Here is a 14,705-nt window from a genome sequence, read left to right on the forward strand (position 1 = left end):
ATTCCAACTGGTTCAGCACCTGGGGTCAATTTGCGAAGGTGTGCACAGACCTTGAAGGCTTGATGGATTCACCCGACTAAACCTGTACTTTATACCTTCCCTCCCACTGCTTTGTTACACCCTCTCGGAGGCCACATCTTGCACACAGCAGCTCCCTCACAGGAGCAATAGAAACAAGGTCGTTCTTGACGTTGGTCTGTTGTCCTGACCAACAGCCCAACGGTGCGGTGTGGCGGCCCGTGAAGGAGATGCCACACCGGTGCCGGTGTATGAAATACGGCATCACAGGGAATGTCCTGGGTTGGCTTTGTCTGTCGGTGGTCACCATGGCCCCCTGACTCTCCTCTGAGTCGTAAAGCACTGGGTCAGGCTGTGATCCCTCCAGGAGGGTGTGCTCCTTTCTCGCAGTGGCCAGAAGATGATGTCAAAACTCAGCACAGTTTTTGCCTGAAGGGGTGCTTCTCCCTAACTCTTATTAGGCAGAGTTTTGATTTATAAGCCAAGCCGAAAGTCCTGTGGCATCGTTTGTGCATTCCCAGCACCGTTCCCTTCTTGCAACCAAGTCAGCAAAAGGAAAGGGACAGTTTCCTGATTTTTCTCCAGTTATACCATCAGCAGTGGCTGTGAAATTAGCCACCCAATGAAACAGTCATTTCGCCATAAACGTGAGTGCTGATCCGACGGCTCGCTGAACAGGGAAGGTAAAGCTTAAGAAAAAAAGCCGCTGGGTCTCTTCTATGGCATCAAAGCCTGTGTTGGTGTTGAGTTTCTGCTCTTCAAAGTGCATGTTTTTCAGCCGATATATACCGGGTTGATGCCTCTTCTCCCTAGGTCATTTGCAATCCAAGGTTGTTTTCGAGGGGTAAATTGGGCCAAGCGTGAGATTTTGTGGGGGAGAGGTAAGTGACAAAGAGGGAACCAGTTCTTTTTCTAGCAGAGAAATTTTCAGACTGTAATTAACATGTCTTCTCCATGCATGTATGTGCATGCACACACCCAAACATAGCTGTCTTTGATCTCTGCAGGGAGGCCAGGGAGAATGCACAGTCTACAAAATCAAACTTATTATTAGGGACAGAGCATGGGGATAACTGCGCTGCTTTCCCTTGGGCTTTGGAAAACGGGAGGCTTGGATCCACCTGGCACCTCTTGCTACCCATTGTAGCGTACGAGGAGATGTGACCGCTTTAAATGCCCCGGCGAGGCACTGGGAGGGGAAAGTTCTGCTGCGTTGCCGTCAGGTCTGGCAACGTACGCTACAATTAATGCCAAAGCCATCAGTGCCCACGGTTTGAACGCCCTGGCAGGAGCGAGAGGGGGCTCAAGTGATGCAGGGAGAGCGGCAGGTTGTTATCAAAGCGCCAGCCACTGTCCGAAAGCTGCTTGTTATTAAGTGCTATGATTTTTTTTTTGGTGGTTGACTTACAGCAAGTGCTGCTCGATTTGCTGAGGATCTTCCATCAGAGTGGCACAACGGTAAGGAGCAATTCAAGGTCAGGTATCGCTGGCATGTTTGTATCGAATCAGAGTGGGATCCAGTTAATAAGGTAAAAGGTTCCTTATAGTGGCCAGTGCCAGGTGCTTTTAAGCAGTTTTTGAATTTTGATTTCCCATAAGGACTGGAATAAAATAATGGACATATTCTGCTGAACATATACTTTCTGACACTTACGAATGCTGCCTTCTGGTAGCAGGTGAGATGCAAAAGTGGATTTATCTGAGTGTTAAGTTCTAAGCTATGAAGAAAGTAATTTGGACTTTGGGTAAAATTTGAAGCAGAGTAAAATTCGTTTCCAACCTGGGGTCCAAACATAAGCAGAGCGACATTGTGGAAAGTCTTGTGATGGGCCTTTGCACAAGAGCGGATTGCCTAATTTTTTCCAAACATTTTAGGCGCTCGTTAACATCTGAGTGGATGCTGGGGTGAAGCTGCAGTAGCTTTCACAATCTTCCCTCAGATGTGACCCTGTGTTAATCCATCTGCATTTTTAACCAAATGATTCTCGGATTGTGTTGGCTCCGTTGACTGCCCTGTGAGGAAACTATTGCAGCTTTGGTATTTTGGTGGTCTAAAACCCTGTTCTTCTCTCTCTATGTCTACTTACAGAGTGATGAATCAAGAAAATAAGTGACTTGGTCAAAGCACATGGCTCTAAAGTGGTTTAAAAATTCTGTAATTGAAAGGGCTTAGGTTTTGTGTCTAGCATAGCAGCCTAACACATAGTTCTGCTTGAATACATCGTTTTGGGAGGTGCATTCTTAGCCCGATTTTGGGGATAGATCCCGTCTTCAAATGGTTTTGGGTCTCTAGCTTGCACACGGGCAGTGCAGCCTGGCACTCCCCTCACCCCGAGCAGCTTGCTGTACGCCAGCGTGCAGCTCTTCCATTGCCAGCCTCTGCTGAAAACGCTTTCTGGGCATCCTCTATAAGCACAGCAGCAATAACAGACCAGATTCATTCTTGTTGAAGCTTTGCTAGTCTCAGAACTAAATAGATACTTATGCTTTTTAAAATGAAGAAAAATAAATTGGTAATAAAAGAAGAGCTACTGGCAAAACCTCTAACAGCTGCAGACGCAGGGCGTGTGAGCTTTGTCTTCCCAGTTTTCTCAGTGGCCTTTGCTCCCCAAAGCACCTTGCTTCCCTGGGCAGTCTGTTGCTGGAGCGTGGCATCGGCTCCGACAGGCAGACAGGCGATAGGAAGAGGCAAAATCGGATTAATTTTTTTCCAAATTTAATTCTTATTATCTTGCTTTTGCGTCTGGAACTCTCAGATGTGCCTAGTAGAAACCGGACCAGTTTCTCTTTGGGTTTATGTTCCCATGTAGGTTAGGATGAAAGCCCCCAAACACCTGTATTTCCAGCATTGTCTCCTCTGTTAGTGGAAATTTCCTCTTCCAAACCAGGCCATATGCTAGAGTGGGATGAACTAATAAGCTTCTGCCATGGCACAGCAGGGAAGAATCCTAGTGTGGCTGCAGTTAGGTTGGAGCGATACTGGGTTATTTTTAATTAGCACTTTCCTCCAGGAAATAAGCGTAGTCAGAGAAATGCAAAAGATCAAGTCTTTTTTATCAGTCTGGCTTTCTTAACTGCCTGCACGAATTTCTACATACGTTGACATGCAGATGGCAGCGCCGAAGAGTGCTATGGTGCTAATTTCCCTCGTGTGGCAGTACCCAGAGACATCAAGCTGTCAGCGTTCAGATGACATAAGAAGTGAAGCACCAGAGATTTCGTTTGGCTTCTATTTGACCAGCTTTGCTCCCTGTTGTTGGTTTCCCACCCCCTCATTGCTGTCCAAAACGTGAGGCGTGCTCTCTAATGAGAAATCAATAGAGTGCAGACTCACTTTGTTAAGCTTGTGTCACGCGTGCAAGATGACAGGAGACACCGCAGACAGCAAAGCAGCTAAAATGTCCCCCCGGCTAACAGCTGCCTGGAAATGCTGATGCTTTTTCAAAGCACAGCAGAGTTGATATTTCCTGATGAGAAGAGGGAGTTTTGGGTGGTGCATCGACAGCTTGGAGCTAATTTCACGGGAGCTGTTCGAGGCAGGCATCCTGCTTTCCTCTCCCGTCATTCTTGCGCACCGCATAAATTGAAGAGCACATCTCTCTGTTCTGTGAATGCTGCAGCTACACAGGTTTGGAATAACCTGTTCTCTTTGTAGGCCTTTTATGGATTCTTGGCTAGAGGCTATAGCCGCTTTGTGTGCTAGAGCAAGAGAAAGTCCTAATAATGCAGTAGAAATCCAGAAACACTGGTGTGGAGAAGCATCCTTGCTTTAAGTGTGAGATGTGTGCTGGGAGACCTGAATTTATTCACAGACTTGGAAATGCCTGTTGGAGTAGAAGTGATCCGTAGCTGCAGGAGCAGGCATGGTTCGGTTCTCTGCTCCAGTCTTGGAAGTAAGGAGTCTCCTCTCTGGTTCGGGCTTTGCCTCTGGTCCCTGATGGAGCCACCGCGCCATTCCCTTGCCGGCCCCTGGGTGCTTTGTTTACGCTGCAAGTTCTCCGAGTCTACGGGTCGCTGGGCTTGTACAGCTTCTTGCACAATAGGCACCCGTGGTTATACTATACCGGCCCGTAGACACTCCCTTAATCCAAATAATAGCACACAAAGGCTGTTTACTTGGGATATGCACTGTTCCTTGGGGTATGCTTTCAGAAACCACACAGACTGCAAACGTAGTAAAATATGTAACAATGACCTCTCACGACAAAATAATTGGGTGATTTATAATAACTGACCATTTTACTTGACTTTAAAAAGCATGCCAGCTCTTGCATGCCAGAGAGAAGAGCAGAAAATAAAAGGTAGCTTAGTAATTTCTGTCTCTTATCATAGGACTCTTTTTCTCAGATTCAAACCCTGGGACTCCAGGTTCTGTCCTGGGAGAGGTGACCCATCTGTCATCTGGCTCAAAGTGGATGAGCTGCATTCCAGGCCGTGTAAGAAGAGAGAGTCTTTCAAGTTGAACCTCCCTCAATAATCAACATATCGGTTTGTACTGATAGAGATCACATACCGAATTTCATTACAGAATGATGCTTACCGTGGTCCTTGCAGCATGCTGTCTACTTGGCAGCGGCTTTGCATCCTGCAGTTGGCTGCAGTTCAACGGTAAAAGAATTCTTAACTGTTTGTCATTGTAAAGCACTTTGGGATGAATGGTGTTACATAAATGTAAGATCATGATTGGGCATTAATCTGTACTGGAATAAGGAAGAATATTTAAATGTGTTTTTTCTAGCGAGCCTTATTTACTATGAGGGGGAATCAATTTATTACTGTCTTGCTATGCCTTTCTTCTACCCCTCCAGCTAGTACCGTGCAGTGCAGATTATGCATTGCAGGAAAGAACATGGTTGCCCATGGATGGCAGCGTGATTACACAGGTCTCTGTGATTTAAAAATCAAATCAAAGTATCCCCAGTGGCTTTTAGAATTCTACTTTCCAATGTTTTCATCCAAACCAGTCTGTGACCCTGAACCTCCAAGTCTGCATTACACAACATCTGAGGGCTGCGGAGCTGCTGGGAAGGGGCCCGGTACCTCGTGTGACCGACGACACCCCGTGGTAGAGGCAGGACCACGGGACTGGGGCTGCTGCCTGGACCTCGGCTGGGCTCCCAGTGCCAGGAGACTTTGGGAGTCTCGCAGAAGCACTGACTGTGAGTCTAAAATTTAAGACCCTTTGCCTGGTGTTCAGTCCCTTCTGGATAAAACCAGATCTGATTAGAGACACTAAAGTTATTTAATTACTTGCCTTGTTTACCTTAAGGAGCAGAAGAGAAAGGCCTTAGGACTTGGTTCTTGTTTTTCAGCTTTGTGCTCTGCTTTTGGCTTCATTGGCTGCACAGCAAAGATCACGTAAAATTTCACGGTAGAATCCTTACCAAAGATGACACCAGCTTTTCTGTATCAGCCTGACCATAGACCTATTGGGAAGTTGAATCCTGCTGATATATTCATTCTGGAAGTTATCTTTTTTAATATTATACCTAATGCCTTGCAACCATCGCCTTCCAAATGACTCACAAGACTCTAGGGTTGTGCTACAACATATGTATCTTGTATGCCGAAGAGTACAGAGAAAACAAAAAACCCGGCGACCTGAGTTGTTTTATTTCAAACAAAGCTTTGGGTGGGGTGAAGTACTCGGGAGTGCTTCTAGAAATATTGATCTGGTTTTGTGCCAGCTGTTTAGTGTTAGATATATCTATCAACCTGGAAGGTATTTCCCTACACAGCGTGATCCTTGGAAACTTAACCCAAAACACCAGGGCCCTGTGAATAAGGAGCAGTGGCTTTACCACAGACTGCTTAGTCAGTTCTTTTAATTTCAGATAGAAAAAATAGAAGTAACCTTAGACATGATTAGTTTGTTTGGTAACATTCATGACAGCTGGGGCAATAGATGATGTTTGTTTACTTTGTGTATAATACCTACAACTTCTTTATTGTCAAAAAAAAAAAAAAAAGGACTGAACTTAAAAGTTGGCTCATTTTTGATTTCAAGCCGATGCCCGGGTGAGATGAACTAGCTCAAACAGGCCTGGGTAATTAAAGAAGTTCATAGTAGAACTTCCAGTTCCGTGTGTACAAACAGATAGGGAGCAAAAACAGAATTATTGACTTGAAGAAATTATAGTCTTCAACTTGTTGGTGGGAGAATAACTCTACAGTCAGCTCTGACACAGAATAGACTCGGAATTGTGAAGGTTATAAATGGCAAACATTGAACTTGCAACAAAGCAAGATTATATTATGGGAATTTTATTTGAACTATTGTGCTGCTTACTTACACAAAAACAATCAGATGTATTTTTAGCTCATGAATTCTGTTGGAAAAATACTTGTGTGAAATGTCACCTTGCCAGCTTAATACTGTAGTCACAACATGATCAAATTCACGTAGCATAGAAAACTGGCAAAAAATGGGATGTTGTGTTAAAGAAGAGTTAACTGACTAAACACTTTTAAGACCGAGAAACGGTCAGGTTTGTTAACCTAAAAAGAAGGTGATTTTTTTTGGGGGGTGTGTGTCTAAAACAAAACCACAGTAGTGAGAACCTAATTATTCAACTAGTTTAATACAAGTCCAAGATACTATTTAATTGTTTTGATTATCTGATATCATTACACATCCATATTTATTACAGCCCAGAAGACTGTGTAGTCCAGAACTTTTATTTAATGAGCAGACATAACACAGGAAGTCCAAACAAGACATACACATACACACACACACATATATATTCCAATATACATTTAAACAATGCAGAAGAGGTAGTACAATTAGTTAAGAAATATATAACATACAGCAAAAATACTAAGACAATTCAGATCTACCTTCATTGCACCTCTTCCAAGAGACTACAGAATGATTTATTCAGCATCAATCCGAATTTAAAAGTGTACTCTGTTCTCTTATATGATTGTACCTTGAATTTTCTAAAGGTGATCCTTCAGGTGACTAGCTGAAGGGGACAGTATTTAGTTCATAAGTTAAATACTATAGCTGTACCAACTCAGACAATAAGCTTTGAATCCATTACTTCTTAAAGGAACCAGATTGTCTGTATGCTTCAGGATGTAAGGTTAGGTGTGATCACCAAATATTTAACCTGATCTCTTTTTTTCTTTCTCTGAAAAGACCCAATTGGATGATTGAGTTCTGTTTTGGAGAGATGCCTACCCTATAAGGGGATAAAACCAAAGACCCACATAAAACTGGATGGATTTTATTGTTGACTTTAAGAAAAACTCCAGTGTAGTCTTGAAGTTCTACTAGACATTAAGTAACTCCAGTATTTAGGTTTCACTGGGGGAGGGACGATCAACTTGGTCTCTACAGAAACATGATCCTGAAAGTACTGCAAGATGAAGCTGGGAAGACTCTGTACGATAGCTGCCCAGTCCACATTCAGGAGCGTCCTAGCATGCCTCAGATGCTCAGAACAAGCTGCTAAAAGCAGAAGCCAGATGATAGACCCAGAGCTCCAATACTTTAAGCCACTTATTCAGCAACTTGGTATACTCAGAACAGAAGCTCTGGGCAATGGTCTGTCTGACCACAAAAGCAGAGCTCTTTCAGAACTTCATTAACTGACTATTTCTTAAGACTTTTAAGCTGTACTTACAGCAGCTGAAAGACTTTGCTCTGTGAATACTGTTTTAGGAAAGAAGAAAAAATACAGTTAAGAAGGATTAACAACTGTTGAGACTTACACGTAAAAAAGCAAGAGAGACCTAGACGTCAGTAAATGCACCTTCCATCTGCATTTCCAGATCTAACCAAGGCGTGTCTCTAGTCAGAACATACACGCTAGGCAGATTCAGGAGTCTAAGGAAGGCTACGGTGAAAGACGAAGATGATACCTTCCTTTTCTAGGATTGCTTTCCAGATTTCCCGGTTTCCTGTATTGTTTGAGCTCTGACGGGCCAGCAGGAAAAAAAAAATCCAAACCAAACAGCAATGCAACAAATCTATGGAAGATACTGTGGTATATTGTAGATAACATTTATCTGATATACTCCGCCTCAGAGATGCAGGACGTATCTTCATCTGTGCTTTCCTCCAAATCTGGCAAGTTGCCCCAGAGCAATACATTCACACCTGGTGGGAAGGAGGTAAGAAGACAAAGGAAGGAAAAAAAAGTATTTTTGGATTGTGACCTTATTTTTAAGTTGCACAACTGTCTTCTTTCAGAGAAAATAACTACTCTAATCATTGCAAAACCTGGTAAGTTATGTTCATGATATCTAAACTATTTCCTATTTTTCTTCCAAAGTGATCTTGTAAGCGTTGCTGTTTACAGCATAATTCAAAGAATAAGTCCCTGCCCACAGATGTATTTATATAGCTAATTCATGTAGCTATTGATAATCCCCTCATGGCTGATTTATTTTTAAATGCATTGATCTGAAACACAGGTGACACTGAAAGGTTTTGACAATAAGTTACTCCCATCTGCAAGGAGGAGAAATGATTTGTCAGAATGTTCCACATTCCTGAGGACTCAAGGCAAATTACGCTAGACACTTGGCATCCAAACAACACCTAGCTGAAGAAACGAGCTAGCGCAAGCTGTAACTTCAGCATGAGCTAATGAGGACTCAGTTATATAGGGTCAAAGTGACAACATGACTCACCCAAAAAGGGTGCCTGTTGGACAGCTGCCTAGTAGCACAGTAAAACTATATATACCGCTATAAATAGCAGCTGCTGGCTGTGTTTATACTATTTATAATATTGCTTCAGAAAATCATGACTTCTGTCCACAAAAGGGGTAGGTTAAGTTTTCTGATGAAGATAAATTTCCACTTGGAAATTTTCATTTACAAAGTAGCTACAACTATCACCCCCAAAGTAGTTTGCTAGATTAGCAATACAGTAACACTTGCTTTATGCCTCCATATGTTACACTCCCTGCATATGCCTTAACTATACTGAGACGCCTCATTAGAAGGAGGACTTAGAATTCAAGATTTTAAGGAAGAGAAGGAAACATATGTGTTCCTTACCAGAAGAGTCTAGTCTGTTGATGCCAAAGACTGCTTGGCTATGAAACATCCAGAAGTGGCCATTATTACAGGACAGCAGGCAAGGTTTGCAGGGAGAAATCACATGATAACCGACAATGTTACCGCTAGAAAGACAAGTGAAATAATGATGAAAAGATAGATGTTGTTGGCTTTTGCAGCTCAAACTAATGTTAAATAGCCACGGTATCAGACCACTATGGAATGCTTTTATTTAGATAAAGTTAAGGGAACATAGTTAAACAAGCATCTTAAATATTTAGGGAACATCTGTCAGGAGTTACAGAATATCTACGTTTTAAATCTTTGGCATAGAGAACCAGTTAGTAACCTAAATTGTGTAATCCAGATTAGTTTACATACCAACAAAAGGTAGTGTTTGTTTTTTTTTTTTTCTTTGGAAGGCCAATGATTCCATTGGAATCAACATAGACGTTCATCACGCACACAAAATCCACCTGTACAGAAGCACTGTGCATGAGAGAGTATCGAAGCCTTATCTACTCTTCTCAGTTGAAACCTAGAAACTAGAATTTTTCCGTTTTCTCAGTCATGCGCTCTGGTGAGATATTTCTGCTTGTCTACTTCTGTCTGGAAAATAAAATACTGTGTTCCTATCACAACGCCCCACCGTTTAAATCTGATCTAGGTAAAAGTCGTGATGATGAAGCCAAAAGGATCATCTCAAATAACTGTGAGCTAATTGAGAGTTGTTGTTTTTACTCTTAAATATCAGGCATTAATAAAGAGGATAAAAGAACTCCAAGAACTTTAGTGACAGCATGTTCCATCTGCTAGCAACAACTAGATCTGCCAAGAGGATGTTCTATTAATTAGAATATGAGTAACTACTTCTTACTGCGGCCTTATTCACACAATTATCTCAGTGTTGAAGCAGACATTTAATCAGGCAGGTGGCATGCAAGCTTTCCCATATACTCAGGCTTGTGACAAGGTTGTCACATTTCCACTTGAGACTTGCACAGAAATAGACTGGCAGCCATGCCCAGTAGTGGGCTGAGTTTCTATCAAGCAACATTAAATTTGAAACAGAGTATGCAATCTGTTCATTCATCCCTTAACCCTTGCGCTGCAGTAGGCTACAGTGAGAAGGTTAAACAGTATTGTGGCATGCTTGGGGAGGTGTCAGTGCCACTGAATGGCATTCTTACCACTTTAAACAGGCGATGTTCTTCAGTTTGCATTTGCAGGTCTCAGTAAAATAGCAGCTTCCAGTGAAGTCAACGGTACTAGATAGGAAGAAAGTGAAAATACAGAAGCTTAGATGTGGCGGTGGTTACACATGTAATGTTTTCATAATACAGGTTTGAAGACAGAACCAAGCAATGTCACCATTACAGTCTTGTGTGGTTTTCTTTTTTTTTTTTTAGTTTTTTTTTAAAAAAAAAAAACTTTCCTAAGAGCGTGCATTTCCTTTTTCCTATTGGCTACCAGTCATACTCATACGGAAACAAAAAGATGCCCATTGAGACATTGCAAGTCCTCTCAAATTAGACCAGAAAGCACTGCTTCTCTCAGTGCTCACTAACGCTCGCAGGCTCAGCCCCTGGCTGCTGGCTGCGTGGCTCTAGCAGTCAGAAATCTGATTATAGACATCGCCCTAGTTCCTGGCAAATCTTAGCTAAGACTACAGAACAATAGCTTAAAGGCTAGGACATTTAAAACCAAACCTTTGATTTCTTATCTTCTTTTTAACCCATACTTTCTTATTAACATGTTGTTTTGCAATCTTATTTCCTTAGTATTCAAATATTGTTATGGGAAAGCAATGCGCAACTGACTTGTAGGAGAGTTGTTCTGGAGCCAGTGCAAGATCAGGTTTGTTCTGTTTACAGAGATTCCTGTCAAATTCCGAGCTTTGCTTACGGGAGGAGCTGGAGGAGTTCCCCATGGGTCCCTGAGCCTGCGGCTTCCCCACGAATGGATGAAATTGCCAGACGAGGGCTGGCCTTGCTCCTTCTGTGGCTTCCTCAGGGCTAGAGGAGCTGGGGAGAGGAACTGGAAATCACAGAGTCATGGAATGGTTTGGGTTGGAAAGGACCTTAAAGATCTCTTAGAGTTAAAGGTCCTGAAAGTCCCACCCCCTGCCCTGGGCAGGGACACCTCCCACTAGACCAGGTTGCTCCAAGCTCCATCCAGCCTGGCCTTGTACACCTCCAGGGGTGAGGAACGGGTTGAATCGTGCGCTTTGGGGCCGTTTTCCTGGTACAAGCAGGTTTTGAGAACGGCCTTTAGGCCCCGGGCCGGCCGGTGCGGGCGGTGCGGCCTTGCCAGCCCCGGCAGGGCAGGCAGCGGCCCCGGGGCTGACAGCCTGCGGCACCCGGGCCGGCCATGCGGGCCCTCGGGGCTGTGGTCGTGCCCCTCCGTAGGGACCCCGCCGCCCCCCCTCCATCCCCGAGGCCCAGTGCTTACCCCGAGGGCGGGATGTCGGTGGAGTAGAGGTCGGTGTCAGTGTCCGCCAGCAGCGCGGCCTTCATCCCCCGCCAGCTCAGCACCTGCTGGCAGAAGCGGCAGCACAGCACAGCCACGCACCGGTCCTCGAAGGTGCAGCCGCTAGCCGACATGGCGGGCGGCCTCCGCCGGGCCGGGCCCCGCCGCCGCTCCCGTCCCCTGCGGTCCCGGCCGCCGCCAACGGCCACGCTCCCTCCTGTCAGTTCGAATTCCCGACCTCACTCTCCCATTGGGCGCGGGAGGCCCCGCCCCCCGGTCTGATTAGTGGAGATCAGCGGCGGGGCCCACCCTCTGCTTGCAGGCCGTTGGAGGAGACGGGTGGCACCACCCCTACCGCCTGCTTATTGGTGGAGGGGCGCGCCTTGCCTTGCTCCCATTGGTCCCGCCGGCAGGCTCTTTGCATGTCTCACCCCGCCCCTGCGCAGTCCTTGGGGCGGAGGCTACTGCCCTCCTCCAGGCCCCGCCCACCCCGTCCTGGAGGGGCGGTGCTTACGGGTGCCAAGCGGCGGGAAAGGGGGTGGGCCCAGCTGAGAGACGGAGCCGTCTGGTTGGCTGGGGTGCCCGTCGCTCCAGCCCATCGCTCTGCGCCGATTGGGTGAGCCGCGCAGCGGGGGCGGGGCGGCAGCGGGCCGGTGAGGGGGAACCGGGTGGCGGGCGCCAGCGGCCGGAGGACGCCCGGCTGCGGGAGGCGGGGAGGCGGCTCCACAGCGCCCAGGTAATCGCCCCGCCCGGCCGCCGGGCCCCCTCCCCTCTTCCGCCAGCCCACCGGGGGGCCGCGGGCTGCTCCCGCCACCCGGCCCCGCCGCCTCCCTTCAGCTGCCCCTCAGCGCGGCCCTGAGGCGGGGCGCGGGGCCGCGTCCCTCAGCCCCAGCCCTCCCCCCCCCGGGACCCCCCCACCCGCTTCCTCTCCCCGCCGCCCTCATTGTTCTTCCCGGGCGGGATGCGGATCCGGCGAGTGCCGTGTTTATTTATTTCTTCCTCTCATACGCGCATCTTCCGCGGGGGGGGCTGCAGCCTCGCCCCCTCCCTCCCCCGAAAAAAAGGGGAGAAAAGATAATAATAATAAAAAACGGGAGAAAAGTTGTGTGGCGCCTGGTTCCCGTCTGCCTCGCACACGCCGGGCTGCGGGGCCGGCTCGGACCCGTGCCCCGCGCCGGGAAAACGCCAAATAACCCAAAAAAACCCCAAATAATCTCCCAAAAGCCCGTGAGCTGCCGAAGGAAAAAGCTGCGGATGGGGCCGGTGCGGCGGGGAGGGCTGTGCCGTGCCGGGCAGCCCCCGAGCTCGTTGCCCCGGTGCCGCTGAGGGCTGGGGCAGCAGGAGATGCTACAGCCCCGCGGGGCTCCGGTTGTCCGACGCCCCCCGCCCCGCCGGTCCCCTCCCGCCCCCGGGGACGCCGCTTCCCGAGTGAGCCCCTTCTCTCCCCCCCTTCCCCTCGGGGCTGGCCGCCCTGTAAGCGTTTTCCCTCGGTTACCTGGCCCCTCTGCGTTTCTAACCTCATGCTGCTGCTTAAAGGACAATTTGCAATGTCAGGGCAGCTTTTCTTTCAATCCCAAATTTTGTCCGCGCATCTTGTGACTGCTGGCTGCAAGCTGTAATTTTCTAAATATATATATTTCTCTCTCTTTTTTTTTCTTTTTTTCTTTTTTTTTTTTTGCATTTGCAGGCAGGCAAACCAAAGAATACGGCTTCTTGTCCTCCGTTTCTTCTCTCGTATTGGGATTTGATTTGCATCATCTCTGAGCCCGTTTAAAAAAAAAAAAAAAAGGCAAACCAAACCCACACAAAACATGTTGTGCGGAAGGACTTCCACTCCCTGGCTGTGCTATTAACGTTAGCAATCAGGAAGAGCCTTTGGGGGCTGCAGGATCTCGCTAGTCTGATGCTGCTGCTAAAGGTTTTGGTGCAGGGAGACAAAACTGCTGCCTTTTCCATCCACTGATCTCTTAACATCTGCATTTTGCTGCTGCTGTGCTTTGGCTCACACCCTCTCTCCATGGACTGATTTTTTTTTTTCTTCCTTTTTGTTGGGGGGAGGACAAGCAGAAAATCAAGGCATCGCATTGAGAGGAGCAAAATTGCGTTTCTGTCTTGTGTTCTGGTGGATCTGTTCTGAGGTTAAGCTTTTTGGAAAAGGAAACATGACGTCGCCAGCAAAATTCAAAAAGGATAAGGAGATCATAGCTGAATATGACACTCAAGTTAAAGGTAGGAATGGTTTTATTTTCGTCTCTCTTGCTACTGCAGTCCTGACTTGCAATTGTAGGAGTTTGCAGTAGATGTTTGGGTGGGGAAGGGGGAAATCATTTGCAGATTGCTTGGAATTTGCAGGGTTTTTTCATAATAGAATGCTGGATCGGGTTTGCAATGCTTTTTCTCGCCCCCATGGGGTAGGTTCCCACTATGGTATTGCCATTTTAAGGTATCGCAGTAAGGGCTTTTTTACGGAAGATAAAGAATCTTTGAATTCTGAGAGATCCATATTTTTGTGTCTGCTGTTCTAAAATATGGCTTTGCGTTTGAAATACGAGAGTCAGTTAATTGCTTTTTAATCCTCCTCCTATCAGGGGAATCTTTTAAAAATCTGTGTAATGTCAGAAGAGCATATTTCCACTGGTAGTAACGGGGACTGTGCTGAGGGTCCCTGTAAAGCTGTTTGTGCTAGAAAGTTCCATTATTCAGGATTTTGCTCTTGGTGAGTCCATAATGTTACTGCCTGGTTTTTCTTACTGTGCTCTTGAGTGTAACACCTTAAGGTTGCAGTGTGTGTGCATATACACATATATATATCTATGCATACGTGTATATATATAAATGAATAGAACTAATGCATCAGTGTTATTCCCATCGTCATAAGGAAGGCAATAAAGAGTCACAGGCATATTTGCAATGATCGTGCAAGTCTTCTGCAGAATTCAGTTGGCTGGGTTTCAGGCTATCATGTGCCCTAGGTAAAAAAAAAAAGGGGTGATGGTGAAATGTATACTTAGCTCCTTATTTCTGTAAAGTTTTCAAGATAGCGCTTATTTAAAAAAAATAATTGTGGCTTGTGTATGGCTTGATGTATCGCTGTTAGGAAGTTACGAGATTTAGTGATTTATCTAATCGGTTAAAACTTGCTTGGTATGCTCATAGCATGCAGGAAAGATGGCCTTCGGGCAGGGTTGATTGAGTTAAATCAA

At 46.1% G+C, this 14,705-nt stretch overlaps 2 protein-coding genes across 8 annotated transcripts in view; one reads left to right on the top strand and one right to left on the bottom strand.

Annotated features, from left to right (window-relative positions):
* Positions 1-6,615: 6,615 nt before the first annotated feature.
* On the bottom strand, positions 6,616-11,718 carry FAM72A (family with sequence similarity 72 member A). The gene is made up of 4 exons (XM_054181274.1): positions 11,485-11,718; positions 10,224-10,301; positions 9,034-9,158; positions 6,616-8,125 (listed from the first exon to the last, which is right to left on the bottom strand). The coding sequence occupies exons 1-4, from the start codon at positions 11,634-11,636 to the stop codon at positions 8,031-8,033; spliced, it is 450 nt and encodes a 149-aa protein (XP_054037249.1). The 5' UTR covers positions 11,637-11,718; the 3' UTR covers positions 6,616-8,030.
* Positions 11,719-12,159: 441 nt separating this feature from the next.
* The window catches only part of SRGAP2 (SLIT-ROBO Rho GTPase activating protein 2), a 113,945-nt gene continuing 111,399 nt past the window's right edge, over positions 12,160-14,705 (top strand). For 5 of the 7 annotated variants that reach the window (XM_054181266.1, XM_054181270.1, XM_054181272.1 and 2 more), the window contains exons 1-2: positions 12,160-12,238; positions 13,190-13,731. In XM_054181266.1, the coding sequence (XP_054037241.1) occupies positions 13,665-13,731 (67 nt within the window). In that variant the 5' untranslated portion in view covers positions 12,160-12,238; positions 13,190-13,664. Of the gene's footprint in view, positions 12,239-12,908; positions 12,931-13,189; positions 13,732-14,705 lie in introns of those variants that run through there. The other 2 variants (XM_054181268.1, XM_054181269.1) reach the window with 2 other exon arrangements.

Source organism: Rissa tridactyla, chromosome 21 (assembly GCF_028500815.1).
Source record: "Rissa tridactyla isolate bRisTri1 chromosome 21, bRisTri1.patW.cur.20221130, whole genome shotgun sequence".
NCBI lineage: Eukaryota > Metazoa > Chordata > Aves > Charadriiformes > Laridae > Rissa > Rissa tridactyla.